This window comes from Pogona vitticeps, chromosome 4, assembly GCF_051106095.1.
Source record: "Pogona vitticeps strain Pit_001003342236 chromosome 4, PviZW2.1, whole genome shotgun sequence".
In the NCBI taxonomy this organism is placed as follows: Eukaryota; Metazoa; Chordata; class Lepidosauria; order Squamata; family Agamidae; genus Pogona; species Pogona vitticeps.
Genome location: NC_135786.1, coordinates 60,772,925 through 60,791,911, shown reverse-complemented (window position 1 = coordinate 60,791,911; position 18,987 = coordinate 60,772,925). Strand labels below are relative to the sequence as shown.

Genomic DNA, 18,987 nt, shown 5'->3' with positions numbered 1-18,987 from the left:
TCTTTCTTCTCTTCCTGCCAATTTTCTCCTGGTCTGAGTGGCCACCGTCATGTTTGACAGTTTCCGCTCTAACTCACGGGTATCAACTCCCTGCTGTATAGTCTTGACGAGTAGTGTAGGCGGGTCATTCTATACCTCTTGCTCCTTTCTGAGGACGACACTCCAGCGAAACCTTCTATTCTGTCACTCCGTGTCTCATGTGAGCTTCAGACCACTTTTTGCTCTCTCCTCTTTCACCCTCATTATGAGGCTCTTTAATTCCTCCTCACTTTCTGCCATCAGAATGGCATCATCTGCATATCGGAGGTTGTTGATATTTCTTCCGGCAATCTTAATTCCGGTTTGGGATTCCTCCAGTCCAGCCTTTCGCATTATGTATTCTGCATATAAGTTAAATAAGCAGGGAGACAATATACAGCCTTGTCGGCCTCCTTCATATCCAGTTCTAACTGTTGCTTTCTATCTCACGTATAGATTTCTCAGGAGATAGATAAGGTGGTCAGGCACTCCCATTTCTTTAAGAACTTGCCATAGTTTGCTGTGGTCCATGCAGTCAAAGACTTTTGCATAGTCTTCAATCCTACATATTTGATAAAATTGTGCAAAGACGCAAAAGGAATTTTAATTCTGTATATTTGATCACATACTCTGGAGAAGACATTCAGCAATCTCTGTATTATTTTCACTGTGGACATGCCAATCACTTTAGGAATCGCTGTCTTAGACCATCTAAATGTTGGAACATTTCCCACAATGTGTAATTCGTTATAAACATGGACACTTAATTTTTCCCCCAAAGGTGCCCTCCAGGCCTTCAGTCTTGTCTTCTAATATTTTCCAAAGTAGTCTTCCTTTTAACAACATGTATAGCCTCCTAATATTTACTGTTCTATCTTTATTTATTTGAATATTTGTTCAAGTGGAAAATTACTTTTAGGTCCCAAACTATCTCTTAAGGGAAAGCACTATAATTGGCAATGGATCAATCATGATGTCAGTCATACCAAACTTCAAATAGTTGTTCTACCTAAAGTGTCTGAAAACTTCAGCGGGTTCAAAAACGTAGCAACCAGATTGCTAACGGGCTGGTCAAAGGAATAACATACCCCACCCCCTGTTCGTTCGTTCGTTCGTTTAGTCGTGTCCGACTCTTCGTGACCCCATGGACCAGAGCACGCCAGGCCCTCCTATCTTCCACTGCCTCCCGGAGTTGGGTCAGATTCATGTTGGTTGCTTCAGTGACACTGTCCAACCATCTCATCCTCTGTCGTCCCCTTCTCCTCTTGCCTTCACACTTTCCCAACATTAAGGTCTTTGCCAGGGAGTCCTCTCTTCTCATGAGATGGCCAAAGTATTGGAGCCTCAGCTTCAGGATCTGTCCTTCCAGTGAGCACTCAGGGTTGATTTCCTTTAGAATTGATAGGTTTGTTCTCCTTGCAGTCCAGGGGACTCTCAAGAGCCTCCTCCAGCACCACAATTCAAAGGCATCAATTCTTCGGCGGTCAGCTTTCTTTATGGTCCAGCTCTCACTTCCATACATCACGACAGGAAAAACCATAGCTTTGACTATTCGGACTTTTGTTGGCAAGGTGATATCTCTGCTTTTACAGTAGCTCTACTGGCTGGCAAACCGTTTCCAAGCACAATTCAAAGTGCTAGTTCTAATATATAAAGACCTAAATGGCTTGGCTCCAACTTATCTCAAGGACTGTATCTCCCTTCATGAGCCTGCTCAGATGTTCAGATCATCAGGAGAGGCCTTTCTCTCAGTCCTGCCACCCTCACAAGTGAGTCTCATGAGGATATGGGAGGCAAGATTTTCTGTTGCTGCTCCCAAATTTTGGAACTCCCTCCCACAGGAAGCCTGGCTGGACCCATCTTTGCTGTCCTTCTACAAGCAGGTGAAAATATTTTTAATTAGGCCCTTAAAGCAATTATGCTGCCAATTCAGGTAGAATTATTCATTTCTACAATAAACAAGGGACCTTTGGCTCTCCAGACTATGGAACTCCCTCCCACAGGAAGCTAAGCTGGCCTCATCTTTGCTGTCCTTACATAGGCAAGGAAAGACTGTTCTCTTCAGGCAGGCTTTTCCTTAATGACTCATAGTCTGACAGGAGTTTTAAATAGATTGTTGTGCTCTGTTGTTTTAAATGTGTTTTTATATTGATCTTAGCTTCCATTTTAATATAATACTTGCTTAATTCTTTTTTAATACTTGTACTTACTGTTTTTAGCTTTTAAATACTGCTTTAATGACAAGCTGCCTTGTGTCCTCTTGGGGAGGAAAATGGAAAATAAACAAACAAACAACATCTGAGCTGCCTATAAAATTCAGTGAATTAGACAGGGCAGTGGCGTAATGAAAGTCTCACTAGTCACTCAGAATCTTTTTTCATCTCAGTTTAATTAGGATGTTTCAGTATGTAATGTTAATTTCTGGTAATACAAATATAGATTCCTCCAGTGTAAGATTATGAGGTGCAGCAGACACTTTAATGCCTTCACTCCAAGCCACCATGGTGTATCTTCTTCTCACTAGTAGATGTCAGAATTGTAGTAAAAACTGACAATAGATTCTGTAACTATGCAGCTTGTCTACTGTCAACATAACTAACACTTTTATACTGTATATTGTTCCCTAAATGTACTTGGGAGAATGGTGCCACTAATTTTAGTTATGTTAATCTAAAATTTAAAACTTTTTCTCTATGGCGGGAGGGTTATGTCAGCTGGGCAGAAGACCATTTTTCAGATTTGCCAGCACCTGAACAGCTGCATTCCTTGCAGGGGAGCCCTAAAGGGGGGGGGGGGGGATATGTATCCAGAGAAGCTAATTTGAATATAAATTGTTATTACCCTTAAAAAAGCTGTAACGGATTTTGTTAACTGAAAAATTGTTGTCTTACATACCCTCACTTGAACAATTTTAAAATTAAGGGGCACTAAATATTGAGGTATATTATGAGCCTTCGAAATATGGCAAAACCCCTCCCAATCTCAAGACAATATATCTGCCTGAATTGCTCTTTAAACTGAATGACTTTGTTCACAATTCCTACATTTGCCAAAAGAAAAGCAAGCTACCTTGTATCCAAATACATCACACTGGTAAAGCTAGTAACACAAAACACACTGTTAAGATGCTCCAGAGGAAGAAAAGGAAATCTTGAGGAGCATGCCAAGCCACCATTGCTCCTAAGCCTCTAGACTTGTCTAGAGGAAAATCCTAACCCCATGAGATACACTTCTATACCCTTTGTTCTTTCAGATTTGAGTCAAGGAACTCTCAGACCTTACAACAGTAGTCCCCAGCTTTTTTGGGACCGTGGACCGGTTGGGGGGGGGGTCTGGGCTCCGTGCGCGGAGAGGCATGTCACGCTCCCTTCCACAAGCGCAACACACCTACCCATGAGCACGACACGCCCACTGTGCTTGCATGGGGGGACGGGAGATCTGTCTCCCCAGCCCAGTTCCAGAAAGCCCACGGACTGGCGTTGGGCTGCGGACAGGGGATTGGGGACCCCTGCCTTACAATACATACTTAAGAAAGAAGAGGTAACTATTTCCACTGTTCCATGGATCTTAGGGGGAAATCTTTACTTGGTAGCATAATGCTAACAGTTGCCAGAAGATGAATTGGGGACGAGAGGCTAAATAAACTTTTTTGCAATAAACCCAGCCTTTGAACTCAGCATGCAGACAGCAGAACTTATAGTGGCCCCTCACAGAATTCTTGTGTATGTACGCTTGTATTCTGCATCTCTGCATATAGCCCCCACCCTGTTCCATCAACCAGCATTACATGGGGCCTTCCAGGCTACAAAAGTTATCCACTTTTAAAGCAATTCAGGAACACACAAAATATCAGGTTTTAAAGCATTACTACTCAATGTACATCAAACTTACTTATAAAACCTTCAGACGATGAGACTATATAAGATTCTGGGGAATTTGATTTTGTTTATGCTTATGAAGAGCACTTTCTTGAAATCTAAAACAAGTGTATTCTATTTCAACTTGAATACAACACTCCTTTCCTTCAGCATTGCTAGCAAACAATAATTTACTCTGCCATTCTTTCACATACTTGAAAACTGGTACTGTGTTCTATGTAATTTTCTTTTCCATAGGATGCGTATCTCAACCTTTCCAAATCTATATTTAGTGCTTAAATTGTTCTTCCATCTGAGGTACTACATTACTAACTTCTGCATTAACATGTTTTGCTGTTGAGCCTGTGGGCAATACGGGGGGGGGGCTGTATCACTGGCTCTGTCCCCCAATTTGCGTTCGTTTACTTGCAGACTCACACTGATATACTGTACTTTTCTATGTATAAAATGACACCTTTTCCTTAAATAATTAGACAAAAAATTGAGGTTCATTTTATACACAGAAGGCAGTGACTTTTCCCTGCCTTTTGCGAAGCCACGGGGCTTAGCAAAAAGGAAGGGAAGGCTCCATTCCTTTTTGCTAAGCCCCATGGCTTCGCAAAAGGCAAGACAAAGCGGCGGTTAAAGGGAGCCCTTTGATCCCTGCTTTTCCCTTCCTTTTACTAAACTCCGTGGCTTAGCAAAAGGAAGGGGAAAGCAGGGATCAAATTTTCTAATGTGGGATTAGAAAAGGGGGGGTGTCGTCTTATATACTGGTTCATCTTATAAACGGAAAAATATGGTAATCACAATACAAATTGTCCCTGCTAGGCAGGATAATATTTTCAGAGGGATTGAGTGTCTTGGACAATTCCCCTTCTCACTGAGCTTCAACACTGTGCCAGAGAGAACAGTTGAGTTCCAATACACACACCAACTTCTTTATCACTGTCTAGCTTTCTCCTATACTGTATGAGGCAGGGAAGTAGAAATAGCAACCACCACAATATAGGTTAACAGACAGATGATTTAAGACTGAATACAAAAGATAGATTCTAATACGACAGAAGCCCAAAACCTAACTATCTGAGCACACTGTAAACTTGCTGAAGATCACAAGAAGATGCATGGTATCCTTTCCTAGCAGTCAGATCAAAACATAGCCAAGAGATGAATTTGAAATGGGCTCTGAGTGAAAAATGCCAGTGTTTGAAGTTTTATAGTTCATATTGCCTCATGATAATCAATGGGTTGTGATTACGGTATGTAATACTAATAAGTCTTCACCTAATTTGAATATTAGCTACTTCTGTGTTTACAAATTAATATATCAAAGGGTGTTAACGCTTGTTCACAAGCAGGTGTTTCAATTGAATAGTTTTTCATTCTCATCACGCTTTCTTCTCCTTCAAGAAAGATTCCCAGCTTTATGTACTGGTATGTTCTAACTGCATTTACTAATCCAGTAGCAACCTTCTATAGATACAAAACTTGCCTCTCAACCCAAAATGTTCTCTCTCACTCTCTCTCTCACACACACACACACACCCCTCTGGCCTAGAATTAGAGCACTGCTGAAAGAGTTGACATATTTTCTGTTAAAATTGGGACCCTCCTCCTCAGAATACAAAAACTGTACATGGAAAACAACAGCTTCCAGTAGAGGCACAAAGCTCTGCAAAACCATAAGTGAAATTAACACTTACCTCTGAGCATCAGGCTGAGAAATGGCATTAACTATGGCCTCCACAGCTGTATCAAAGAGTTCTGGATCATGCAGGGAAGTGAAAGCTGCCTGGATCAAGCTCTCACATTCCATCAGAGGAATTTCCAGTTGCACCCAGCTGGAGAAGCACTTCAGCACCTTCTGCTTAATAAAGCTAGGAGAGTCCTGCTGCTGCAGCAATTGCTCTAGAAGCGGGAACACGGAACTGCATTCCTGGGCCAAGACACTACGAACCTGCCCCTTACGGTATTGAGGCAAGCGGCTGGTTTGGAACTCCTCAGGCAGAACAGTCAGTAGCTCCAGGAGCGCAAGGCAACGTGCTCGCCCATCTATGTTAGAGTCCTCTGCCTGGAACATGCGTACCATGTCAGCAACAGCACATGGCCAGGCTTCTGGCATCATGTTTAATGCTAATGAAGCCAGTGCCACACAGAGCCGGGTCAACACAATCTTAGAACCGCTGGCAAAACGAGTTATGTGGCTGAAGAGCTGTGACTTGAGACTCTCATACTGATCAGCTGGGATGTCATTCCAGTAGCGGGAAATCTTGATGTGGAGGGCACTGGCCCCAAAGTACTGGATCTCAGGCACCTTGTCCATCTCAAGAAGCAACCAACTGAAGTGCCAGGCTTGTGGGGACACCTGAGCTTGCATCAGCCATTTCTGAGCCAAGTTCTTGTTTTCTATGTTGGGGTCATAATACAGTTGGTGGAGTGCCTGCAAGGCAGGAGACAGCAACTTATTCAGCATCTTCTGCATCATCACAGGCAAAGATAAAAAGAAAGCAAACTCAAATCTATGCAACCAGTACCTGCACCCTGAAACAGGAATCCTCTTCATATTATGGGTAGTTTATTTCAACAGTCCTACAGAACAGTGGTCCATGGATTGTTTTCACCACCCTAGCCACAAGGATGTTTTTGAAACAAATCTCCATTTGACAATGAAAATATAATCCCTGCTCCCAAGGAGACAAAGAGGGCAAATATTGTTGCAATGGGGATAACATTATAGGCCCCAGGTATTATTATAACTGATGACAACCCAGAAGTCATAGACTGACAAAATCTTTCTATTGCAAACAACAGGAAAAAACTCAGCATAAGGTAGGTGCTCCAGATCAGTCTGCATGAAAAAGAAGATACCTGGAATGGAAAGGGTTGATTAACATTTCACAGTGTGAGAGAGAAAATGTAGCAATTTTATATCCATCTTCAACAAAGGCTTAGAGTTCACATAAAAGCAGCAGCTTTGTGTTTTAGAACATGGCTTAGCACTAAATGGAGATAAAGCAGGGAGCAGGATGAAAACTTCATGCAGAGGCAATTTCTTTATTTTATTTATTTATTAAATTTATACCCCGTCCATCTAGATCGAAGTCTACTCTGGGCAGCTAACATTAATAGATGAAAGTAAGGAAACCAGAAAGAGTGATGAACCCTTCCTCAGACCTAGCTGGTTTTAAGTTGGGTAACAAAATTTGAATAAACTCTCACCAGAAGAAAAACAGTTGGTTAAAAACATATTTTTCCATATACCACATCTCCATTTAGATAGGAGGTTTTAAGTTTTAACCTGTAAACTGCCCAGAGTAGTGCTTGCACTAATGGGGCAGTATATAAATCAAATATATAGCTCTCTGGATAGCTGAGTGCTTTAAGCATCTGGCTGCAGAGCCAAAGATTGGCAGCTCAGTTCCCCACTGTGCCTCCTAGACAGACTGTGCAGTCATGGGCAAGCTGCCCAGTCCAAGGATGTCCCCAGAAGAAGAGAATAGTAAACCACTTATCTGTATTCTCTACCTAGAAAATCCTGTAAAAGGTTGCCATAAGTTAGAATTGATTTGACAGCATGCAATTTTTATTATTTATAAATAAAATAAAATAAATACCCAGCACAAGCAACAAAGGACGAGAGATATAGAGATTTCATGTATATATCTAGTTATACCCTAGATTCAATGCCACTTGCAGTACACACATTGAAAAATTTACCTTCAACCAAATCAAATGTTGCTTTCCTCTTTCTATTTATATTCAGCGTTCCGTGTCTAAATCACACTGGCCATGTGACCACGGAAAGATTGTCTTCGGACAAACGCTGGCTCTATGGCTTGAAGAGTGAGATGAGCGCCGCCCCCTAGAGTCAGACACGACTGGACAAAAATTGTCAAGGGGAACCTTTACCTTTACCTTTATATGTGTGAATAAGAGCCTAGTTTGCTTTGAATCTGGTTCTTTCCTGGGCATAATCAATTCCACTGCGAGTAAAACTGAGGAACCAAACTTAGACAGTTAGGTTTCTTCAGGCCCTCCGATACTCTTTCTCTGCATGATTAGTGTTCTTTCGTTGGGCTCTCCTTCAGAGAAGTTTTAAATGCTAATTTAAAAAAATTCAACAACAGTGGCATTGAGCCATGCAGGACAAAACTCTCTAGACAATGCAAAAAATTTAAAACAGAAATCACATAGCAGACCAACTTAGCAGACACAAACACAAGAACAACACAGAAAGACTAGAAACAAAACTGAAAATATATTTATGGAAGACTTTGACAAAGGAAAAGGTTTATTATGAAACCATGAAGCTCCATGTTTTACTTTTGAACTATACCTGTAAAGGATGCATTAGCTGATGACCAAAATATACTTTGTGCAACTATTGGCTGATTTTTCAACCCAAAACACATGCACAAAAACTAGTGAGGAAATAATAAGACTATTACCATTCCATTGATCTCTCACACGTTTAGTCATCCAACAGATAAAGCAGACAAACACATGCATGAATTTCTGCCTAACCTAATTATGTTCAAACCTCTGCCTGGTCATTTGCTCAGCTGGGACCTCAAATCTCCAAAGACTTTATCCAGCTAGTGCTTGAATTTACACAATGCCTGCCAAGCTAGCAATATGTGGGAGTCCTTGCCTCTATGCAGGAGAAGCAAGATCACTATGCAGCTCATGCAAAGAATCATTTCACTTCTGTTGAATTCTCAGACCAGTTTTATGGGTTCAGTATTTGAGGTCACTAACATGTTCCCTGTTGAGTTCTATGACTGAGGTGAAAGACACAAAAAACCAGGTTTGAAATGCTGTGCTATTCTTAGGTCAAGAGCAGATATAGTAAAGCATGTAATGATATATCTTAGACAAGCATGTAGCACAAGTTTGTTATGCAAGAGGTGTGGTCTGTACTAGCTGAATACATTGAATACTGAATAAATACAAATACTAATATTAAGCATACCGTATACAACGGGCAATATGGTATGCTAACATTTCAGCTGTTCAGGTTACTTACTTTTTCCCAGAGCACATAACCCAATACAGGTCAGATCTCTTAAAACTCTCAAGCAGATCACTCTAGTTATATCATAACTTGTTCAAGGAGCACAAAAGCTAACATATAATCTCAGATTTGGGGTCTTAAAAAGACAGTCAGTCAGCTGTAGTTGTTGCTGCCACATGCACCTCTTGTACAATGTTTATGCAGAACCAAAAAAATAACAGTTTGTCTCCTTGAAAGTACTGAATAAATAACAGCAAATGGAATCTTCAAACTTGCAGAGACTGAAGAGCAGGGTGGATAAAAACCAGTGATTAATTTAAAAATCAAATCATGATTTAAATCAGTGGTTCTTAACCTTTGTTACTTGGATGTTTTTGAACTTCAACTCCCAGAAACCCCAGCCAGCACAGTTGGTGGTGAAGGCTTCTGGGAGTTGCAGTCCAAAACTCCTGAGTAACCCAAGGTTAAGAACCACTGATTTAAATCACTATTTAAATAAAAATATATTTTTAAATTTCAATCGTCAAAAAATCTAATTGTTAATTTAAATCATAATATAAATCAATTTGATTTAAATCAAATCCACCCTGCCAAAGAGGAAGTGAAAGAATGAGATTTACAAGTAACAACAGCACAAGGACATGAGGACACTATGGATCACTACCTGCCTTTGCACACGTATTCTACAAACTGCATGAAAATGAGGCCCAATCATTCCAGACAAATTGCCACTTGCTCAACCAAGGGGAAGTGAATATGCACTTATTAGACCAACAACATGTTCAGGGCAGAGCCTCATAACCCACTGACCTACCCATAGCTGTCCCAATGGGAGGGACTGTGTTGCTACTGGCTCTGCGGTAATTGCCTCTCATCTTCTGCAAGCCATTCTGGGTTGTTTTCTTTTTATCCCTGCCCAAATGACCCAGCATCCTGATACTTCCAGTAGTACACCCAGTTGCCACCAAGCAACAGCAACCATGGCAACCAAAACATCATCTTTTTATTCAGGCAAAGTCCTAGACCTCTCCTCTATGGCCTGGCAGCTGCCAGCAATCCAAATAAAGGAAAGAAAGGTTGCTGCACAGTATCCTGGCTCTGCAGCACTGAATTCAGAGAGATACCATTAAAGTCACAGTCGTAGCACAATCCACCTTTCCTCTCAGGTTGAAAGATAGATCTTTTCCTCACACTCACTTGAACCAAATACTATCAAACCTGTATTCCCTAATCCTGTGCCAGCCAAGCTGTCAGACACATCAGTCTGCAGCAAGTGCAATCTCTGTGTTTAAAAACACTGCAGGTGCTGCCTTCTGCCTCTCCGTCTTGCCAAGTACATAGTTCTATCATTCCACAGGTAGCAAAGCACAGCACCGATTCTGTTAATCAATTCATATGTTCTCTTCAGCACCAACAGACCATCAAGGAGATCATGGGATAGGTAAGAAAACTGATGGAGCACCAAAAGAGCAGTTTACAATAATAGTTCTTGTTGCAAACAGAATGCCTTTATTCTCACTGCCTTTTTTGTAGGGATATAAGCTCCAGAGCTGAAATCACAACATTTTTGTTAATGTACAGATTCTTAATGAAAATATCTGTTTCAAACCACCCAAGACTCATTGCAAGGCAAAGTGCACTTGCCTTGGAAATTTTTATATTGGCAAGCCTTGCAAATGTGTTTTGAAGAAATAAAATAGACACAAAACGATGCAAGTTTTTTTTCAAAAATGTGAACAGCTAAACACACACACATATCACACATGTATAAAACCAAAATATATGCACAAAAGTTGTGTAATCCATAGGGATGTGTGTACAAAAATTATTCAACATTTAAAAATGTATGTATTAGGAAAAGCATACAAATACACATACACACATACACAGAGAGAGAGAGAGAGAGAGAGAGAGAGTACAAACTTCTTTGTGGAAAGAAAAAATAGATCTTACAGCCTAATACAAACAAAAGAGGGGGCAAGAATGAGGAAAGGATTCTGAAAAATGGAATGGAATTAAGACGAACAGTTTTCACACTAGCAGATGACAGCTAGTGCACAAGGTTGTGCCAAATTATCTAGAGCTCTTGGAACCAAAGATATTCTTTAAACATGTGGTCCTGGATCTGTCTCTTTACTGCTCTTAATAGCAGTACCTCTAAGTACTATTCACTCGTCATTGGAGAAGCAGCCGCCTTTAATCCTGTCATAATATGAGGCAGGGGACCTCCATTCAATCCATGTCATTGGCTACAGTACTGACTTTGAACTGGCAGAAAGACTACTTACACTGTGGTTCATAGAACAAGCCTGAAACAATAACTCAGAGATCAGGTGAGAAGACACATAAAAGCAAAAAATTGTACTAGTGGCCATTAGCATTCTTCAGGAATTTAGGTTTTCATTTTAAATAAGATGCCTCTACTGGAAAAGGAAGCAGATCAGGAAAGCTATTCCTATTTGCCAATAGGGAAATGACATCAGGTTGTTTTGGCAACAGTAAATCAGCAACAGCATTTTTCAAGAGTCAAAAAGGCAGATTCACTTGCATTTCTATTCCCCAGTACCTCTGTCTGAAGGCAGCTGTCTCAACTGCCACATCATCCAGCCCAGCAGCTCATAACCTTAAATTAGAAGCGACAGAAACCAAACCTCTTTGAACAGGCAAGACCTGGGTTTCACTTCCTTGATTATTTAACCCTCACCTCAAGATAAACTGACATAGTCATATATACACATGCTCATAAATAAAAGAGAAACAACTTTTAAGGGTGTAGGGAGTCTTTAAAAGGCACATAAGAGGAACAGAAGAACCAGCCACAAAGACAGGAGCTCCAAGTGCCCAAACCTAAACTACATACAACAACTTGAAAAGATCTCATAAAAGACAGAAACAGGAAAATGCAGGCTCCTCTTCTGCAGCATCATATTGCTGATATTAATCTAGATTAAAAAGTACTAATAATATTTCTAAGGTGATAGAAGTGTTCGTGCATTTCTACACGAACAACTTTGTTCAACTACCTAGGATGTCATCAGCCAAGGCCTTGCGACAAAGCATAAGAAATTCCCTCAGGCCACTTTTCCTATAAACAGCAAATGTTCTACCATAAACCAGAGAAGTCACTGTGGGACAAAGTAGACTACTACTGCTCTTTCTGTTTATCTAACTGGAATACTTAATCTGATAATACAGCGGTGCCTCGACTTACGAACGTCTCCACTTACGACTATTTTGACATTTTTGGTGTTTGGTTTTAAAAGGTGTTTTGTTTCAAAGGTGCTTGGTTTGGTTTAAAATGTGTTTTGTTTAAAAAGGGCTTGGTTTGATTTAAAAAGTGTTCGGTTTAAAAGGTCTTCTCTTTAAAAGGTGCTTGGTTTGGTTTAAACTGTGCTTAGTTTAAAAAGTGTTTTGTTTAATAGGTGTTTTAGACTCCAAACTCTCTCCCCCACCCCATTGTCTTCTCTCTCTGTCTCTCTCTTCTCGTTTTTTGTGCTTTAACAGCACAAACCTTTGTCTGAGGGGTTTATGTGCCCTGGTGATGACCTTCTTTCTTTCTTCTTTTCCCCATTGTTCCCTCCCTCCTTCATTTCCTGCCTTTTTTTAAACCTAAGTCATCTTAGGTTAAAAGAAGAAAAATTCTCCCCCTAGTGGTAGAGGATGGATTAACCACTTTTGCATTTGTTCCTATGGGAACGAATGCTTTGACTTGCAACCAGCGTCTCTACATACAACCAAAAAACAGACAGAATGGATTAAACGGGTTTCAATGCATTTCAATGGGAAATGCTGATTCGACTTACAACCATTTAGACTTAACGACCATCTTCTGGAACAGACTATGGTCGTAAGTCGAGGCACCACTGTACAAGCTTTAGACATTAGAAACATTTCCTTACACATTCTCACTCAGAGCCTCAGAAGAAGTCAGTTTTAACTAGTTCTTTGTGCTTTTTTCTGAACAAGAAAAAAAAGTAAGTAAAAATAGAGGCAAGAAAAGCAATTCCAGTTACTGCCCATCCAAGGCATACATACTGCTTTGTAAGATTGTGCTAGACGAATGTGTTGAACTATTCACTGTTTACTGGAGAAGTAGTTGCCTTTAATCCTGTCATAGCATGAGATAGGGGAGAGCTCCAATCAATCCACATCATTGACTACAGTACTTTGCTTACAAGGATGACTGTTACATAGACCACATTGCACCAGTCAAATTATTATTTGCAGTTTCCAGGTTTCCTTCTGACAGAACTCTTACACTTTTCATTATTTAACAAACATGTGATTGCAGGAAATGAGTCAAATGAGGCATTTCCTGTCATTCCATGCTCGAACAGCTTTATCAGAATTTCTGGGTCTATTAATCTGGCAGAAACCAAGGCCCAGGAATGTGGATCACATGTTGTTGAAGAGCAACTCCTTGCTGCCCTGGACATTGAAAATGTCCTATTCTAGTCCAATCAGACAACAACAAAGTATTCTAATCTGGAAATGGCAAACTCAAAAGAAATGGAATGGCCCTAATACTGAGGCAAGATCTAGCACATGCAGTTAGGAGCTATAATGTAAGGTAAAGGTAAAGGTTCCCCTTGACATTTTAGTCAGTCGTGTCCGACTCTAGGGGGCGGTGCTCATCCCTGTTTCCAAGCCGTGGAGCCAGCGGTTGTCCGAAGACAATCTTCCGTGGCCACGTGGCCAGCGCGATTTAGACATGGAACGCTGTTTACCTTCCCACCGAGATGGTACCTATTTATCTACTCGCATTTACATGCTTTCGAACTGCTAGGTTGGTGAGGAGCTGGGACAAAGCGACAGGAGCTCACTCCGTCACGGGGATTCGATCTTATAACTGCTGGTCTTCTGACCCTGCAACACACAAAGACTTCTGCGGTTTATTATCAGATTCCATGCAAATTAAACTCAACGACATGAATATCATTCAAGTCCATGCTCCAAATACAGATGCTCAGGAAGATTAAATTGAAAGCTTTAGTGCAAGCATTCAGGTGGAAATTGATCACACATCAAAAGAGGACGTTTATAATCATAGTGATTGGAATACAGGAACAAAGCAGAACCAAATGCTGTAGGAAATTCTGATCTAGGGATCAGAAATGAAACAGAAGAATGACTTGTAGTCTTCTATGAAGCCAATAATCTGTTTATTGCAAGTGCATGCTTCAAGTAACTGAACCATGCCTGTACACATGGACATCACTAGGTCAATATAGAAATCAAATAGACTAGCAATTGGAAACTGGAGGTGGAGGCTTCATTCTGTTGGCCAAAACAAGACCACAACCAGATTGTGGTACTAATCATGAGCTGCTAATATCATATATTAGAGTAAAGTTTAAAATAGAACACTAAAAGAATCCTAGTCAAAATAGAGCACTAAAAGAATCCTAGTCAAAATAGAACACTAAAAGAAACCACCCAGAGTAGACCCTTGGTCTAGATGGGTGGGATAGAAATCTAATAAATAAATAAATAAAATAGTGCCAAACATAATTTAAACATTTCTGATAAATTCAAAGTCCAGGTAAAGAACACATTTGCATCACTAAACTCAATGGACCATGAAGTAGAAGACAGCAACAAACCAAGAATTAGGATATAGTTCAAAAATGTGTTGGCCTGTTCCTGCTCAGTGATTTCATGGCTGAGTCTGACCATAAGCACTTAGATTCAACTAGATCAAGCCCCCAAACTGTGACATATGCCATAAACAGGTAGAGCCCAGCCTAGAAACTTAAAACAAGATTAATCTGAAAATACCAAGAGAAAAGAAATGGTATCTCAATCTGCTTTGCCAGAGCATCACTTGCTGCTACTTGCAGCAAACAATTTTTTTTTTTAAAAAAACACACCTTAGGCTGGAAAAGCGGATGCATGTTCAGCAGAATCTGCTATATAGTCAGAGACTTGTACCTTAACCACAATCTTTTAACATTTCTCACAGCATGTGGGGGCGCTCACCACCTTGGCCCATGCGCTCGTAATCTTGAGATTAGAGCACTGTAACGTGCTCTATGTGGGGCTGCCTTTGAGGCTGACACGGAAACTCCAAGTGGTGCAGAATGCGGCGGCCAGACTCCTGAGTGGAGTGAGAAAATACCATCACATTTCTCCTACTCTGGCCGTGTTGCACTGGCTGCCCATTCGGTTCCACATTGACTTCAAAGTCCTGATGATCATGTTTAAAGCCCTAAACGGTTTAGGGCCACGATAGTTGGCGGAATGCTTACTCCCACCCAGCTCTACTCGTGTCACTCGCGCAAGTCAGGAGGTGAGGCTGAGGAGCCTGATGCCGAGGGAGGCCCGGAAGGAAAAAACAAGAAACCGGGCCTTCTCGGCGGTGGCTCCTCACCTCTGGAACAACTTAGCTCTGGAGATTTGCGCGGCTCCCTTGCTGGGTATTTTCAAGAAACAACTGAAAACATGGATGTTTAGGAAGGCCTCCCCTCCCCCCAAGTTAATTCCTAATTTTTCTTCCCTCCTTTTCTGTTATAACATACTCTGTTTTCTTGCCATCTTGGAGAAAAAACTCTTTTTTTCTAATTTATGTAAATTATGTTATATGTTATGTTATATATCTATTTGTTTTATATTGTGTGTTGTAAGCCGCCTAGAGTGGTCGTAATTGACCAAATAGGCGGGGTATAAATGGAATAAATAAATAATAATAATAAGCATGACTGGGCACTGAATCCAGATGTTCTGGCATGGTCTTTAGTAGTAGGGACTCACATCCTTCACTCCGCCAGCCAGCTAATCTCTACATTTATAGCTGCATCTTTTGGTTATGTCTGAAACAGGCAGTGCTAAGCAGCAAAGAAGGGCAGAGACACACTGGCGAGGGGATGGGGAGCTAAAGATTCCCTCAAAGACTGCTGCTATCTTTCCCAGCCAGTGCGGGAGCCATTCTGGCATGTCCAAATGACTCCAACTTCTACACTCCCAGCTCCTTCAAGCACTTGATGAGCCAATCGCCACCTGGGCATATGCTGACCTTTCCTGATGTCAACATTTGCTCCACTGTCTGTGCATACAAAAAACCATCTCTGTTCCCTCCAAGGGAAATAATAAAGAAGCATTACCCAGTACAGTGGGGTCTCTACTTAAGAACTTAATCCGTATTGGAAGGTGGTTCTCAAGTGGAAAAGTTCTTATGTAGAATCTGCATTTCCCATAGGAATGCATTGAAAACCATTTAATCCGTATCTGCTCTTTTCCGTCCATAGAAACTAATGGGAAGCTGCTATTCCGCCTTCTACCACTAGAGGGGGAAATTTTTCTTTTTTTCCCCCTTAGGTCAGGGAACAGTGTTAAAAGCACTTCTGACGAAGCTAATTTTGAAGCAATGGACTGAAAACCAATTAATCCATTCTGGCTGTTTTTTTTTTGTTATGTAGAGGTGCGTTTGTACATTGAAGCATTAGTTCCCATAGGAACTAATGCAAAGCTGGTTAATACGTACTCTACCACTAGGGGGAGAATTTTTTTTAACCTAAGATGACCTAAGGTTAAAAAAAGAGCAAGAAAGGTTTTTTTCCTGCTCTTATCTTGGATTTTTGTTCTCAAGTAGAAGCAAATTTTAGCAAACAGAGCTGTTCTTAAGTGGAATTGTTCTTAAGTAGGGACGTTCTTAAGTAGAGACCCCACTGTAGTAGATTAAGCTACAGAAGCCAACATCACTACATAACTTTGAAGAAAAGCGTTTACCCTGAATTTATATGCACTTTGAAAATGTTTCCTATTGCATCCTCAAACCAGAAGTCTGCTCTCTTTATCCATACATCTATTCATATGGCAAGAGGAGAAGGGGACGACAGAGGATGAGATGGTTGGACAGTATCATCGAAACTACCAACATAAATTTGACCCAACTCCAGGAGGCAGTGGAAGACAAGAGGGCCTGGCATACTCTGGTCCATGGGGTCACAAAGAGTCGGGCACGACTAAACAACAACTACAGTGGTGCCTCGCAAGACGATTGCCTCGTCGGATGAAAAACTCACTAGATGAATGGTTCCAGTGAGGTTTTTGATGCCTCGCAAGACGATTCTTCTTACGCCCGTTTTTCGCACTATGAATGCACTTGCAGAGGCTAGCCCAGCACCATTTCTGAAGATCATGCCCCTTTCCTCTGCCTTCAGCAAGCCTTCAAACGGAAAAAGGAAAAAAAAGAAAGCCTTTTTCCATTTGGAGCCTTACCCAAGGCAGGGAGAAAGGACGCAATCTTCAAAAATAGTGCTGGACAAGCCTCTGCAAGCACCACTCGGAGGGACCCCGGCACTTCCCTTGCACCATCGGAAGACTGGCGGAGGTCCCCCCTGGTGAGCGGCATTCTGAAGCTTGCTGATTGTGCAGGAGGAGGCTGAACTATAGAAGGAAGACATGTGGGATGTCTTTCTGTATTGGTGATAGGAGAAGATGGACCTTTGTAAGTAGTGGTGACTTGTAATGATGTTTGAGGGAGGCCTTTGGAAGACTGGAATGTTTGGATTTGGAATGTTGAAGAGCTGGTAAGGAACGTTTTAGAGTCGGTTTGGCTGGAAGAGTAGAATAGGTCGGTACGGAATGTTGGGGATCGGTGTCGGTGTCAGATGGAGAGAGTGATGGTGAATATCGAGATGGATATGGTAGAGTAGGGCATATTGGTCTCATTTGGGTTCCTCATAGTATAGTTGTTCCTGAGGATCTTCAATTAATAATAATAATAATTTATTGTCATTGTAAGTATATACACATACAACGAAATTCACATTAAGTAAAGATCATATTGATAGTATCTCTCCCTCTCTTCATATTGTGATGATTGTGGGTAGTAGCAATACTCCCGATGAGGAGGGTCATACCGAGGAGGTGAGATGTGTTTTCATTTCTCTCGGTGCTTCCTCAAAGAGTGGTGTGGTGACTCAGAGTCAGAAAGCTCGATCGGAATTGCCCACCCTGATGATGCAGGCCTCGAATGGGCCTAGTCCTGGCTGGATTGCACATCAGCCGGAGAAAAGCCAACACTAGGCAACACGCTACTAGATCGATGCTGGAGCTTGGGCCAGTGGTAAAGAAGGGCTGTCTCTCTCAGAAGTGGACCCTGGAGCATCTCTGGATGGGAGATGAAAAAGTTGGCTGTGGTGGTTCAAGATGAGTTGATTTGCTCTTTTTTGTCTTTTTTGATGTCGCTTTGTCCTTCTTTTTAGCAGCGGAGAAAGGAGGGAAAAACGGTTGAGGGGGGACGTAAAGGCAAAACACGGGTAGATAAAAATTGGAAAAAACTCACAGGGGAATGTCAAAATAAAGTATAATAGTAAGTAACGATCAAAATAGAATACGATTGTTTAGAATGCTCTGACTGATTAGAATGCTCTATTTCTCCGAAACAAGCTGGATTTCGAAGGGGCAGAGAAACTAGAGACCAAATTGCTAACATGTGCTGGATTATGGAGAAAGCCAGAGAGTTTCAGAAAAACATCTACTTCTGCTTCATTGACTATGCAAAAGCCTTTGACTCTGTCGACCACAGCAAACTATGGCAAATTCTTAAAGAAATGGGAGTGCCTGACCACCTTATCTATCCCCTGAGAAACCTATACGTGGGACAGGAAGCAACAGTTAGAACTGGATATGGAACAACTGATTGGCTCAAAATTGGGAAAGGAGTACGACAAGGCTGTATATTGTCCCCCAGCTTATTTAACTTATATGCAGAATACATCATGCAAAAGGCCGGTCTGGAGGAATCCCAAGCCGGAATTAAGATTGCCAGAAGAAATATCAACAACCTCAGACATGCAGATGATACCACTCTGATGGCACAAAGTGAGGAGGAATTAAAGATCCTCATAATGTGGGTTAAAGAGGAGAGTGCAAAAAACGGTCTGAAGCTCAACATCAAAAAAATTAAGATCATGGCCACTGGTCCCATTACCTCATGGCAAATCGAAGGGGAAAAGATGGAGGCAGTGACAGACTTTACTTTCTTGGGCTCTGTGATCACTGCAGATGGTGACAGCAGCCACAAAATTAAAAGATGCCTGCTTCTTGGGAGGAAAGTGTTGACAAACATAGATAGCATCTTAAAAAGCAGAG

The 18,987-nt window shown here is 41.3% G+C and overlaps 1 protein-coding gene across 3 annotated transcripts in view; it reads right to left on the bottom strand.

Annotated features, from left to right (window-relative positions):
* Positions 1 to 18,987, bottom strand: part of IPO13 (importin 13) — a 54,811-nt gene that overhangs the window by 31,871 nt on the left and 3,953 nt on the right. For all 3 annotated transcript variants that reach the window (XM_020783234.3, XM_020783233.3, XM_072997516.2), the window contains exon 2: positions 5,582 to 6,318. In XM_020783234.3, coding sequence (XP_020638893.3) covers positions 5,582 to 6,318 — 737 coding nt within the window. The remainder of the gene's footprint in view (positions 1 to 5,581; positions 6,319 to 18,987) is intronic.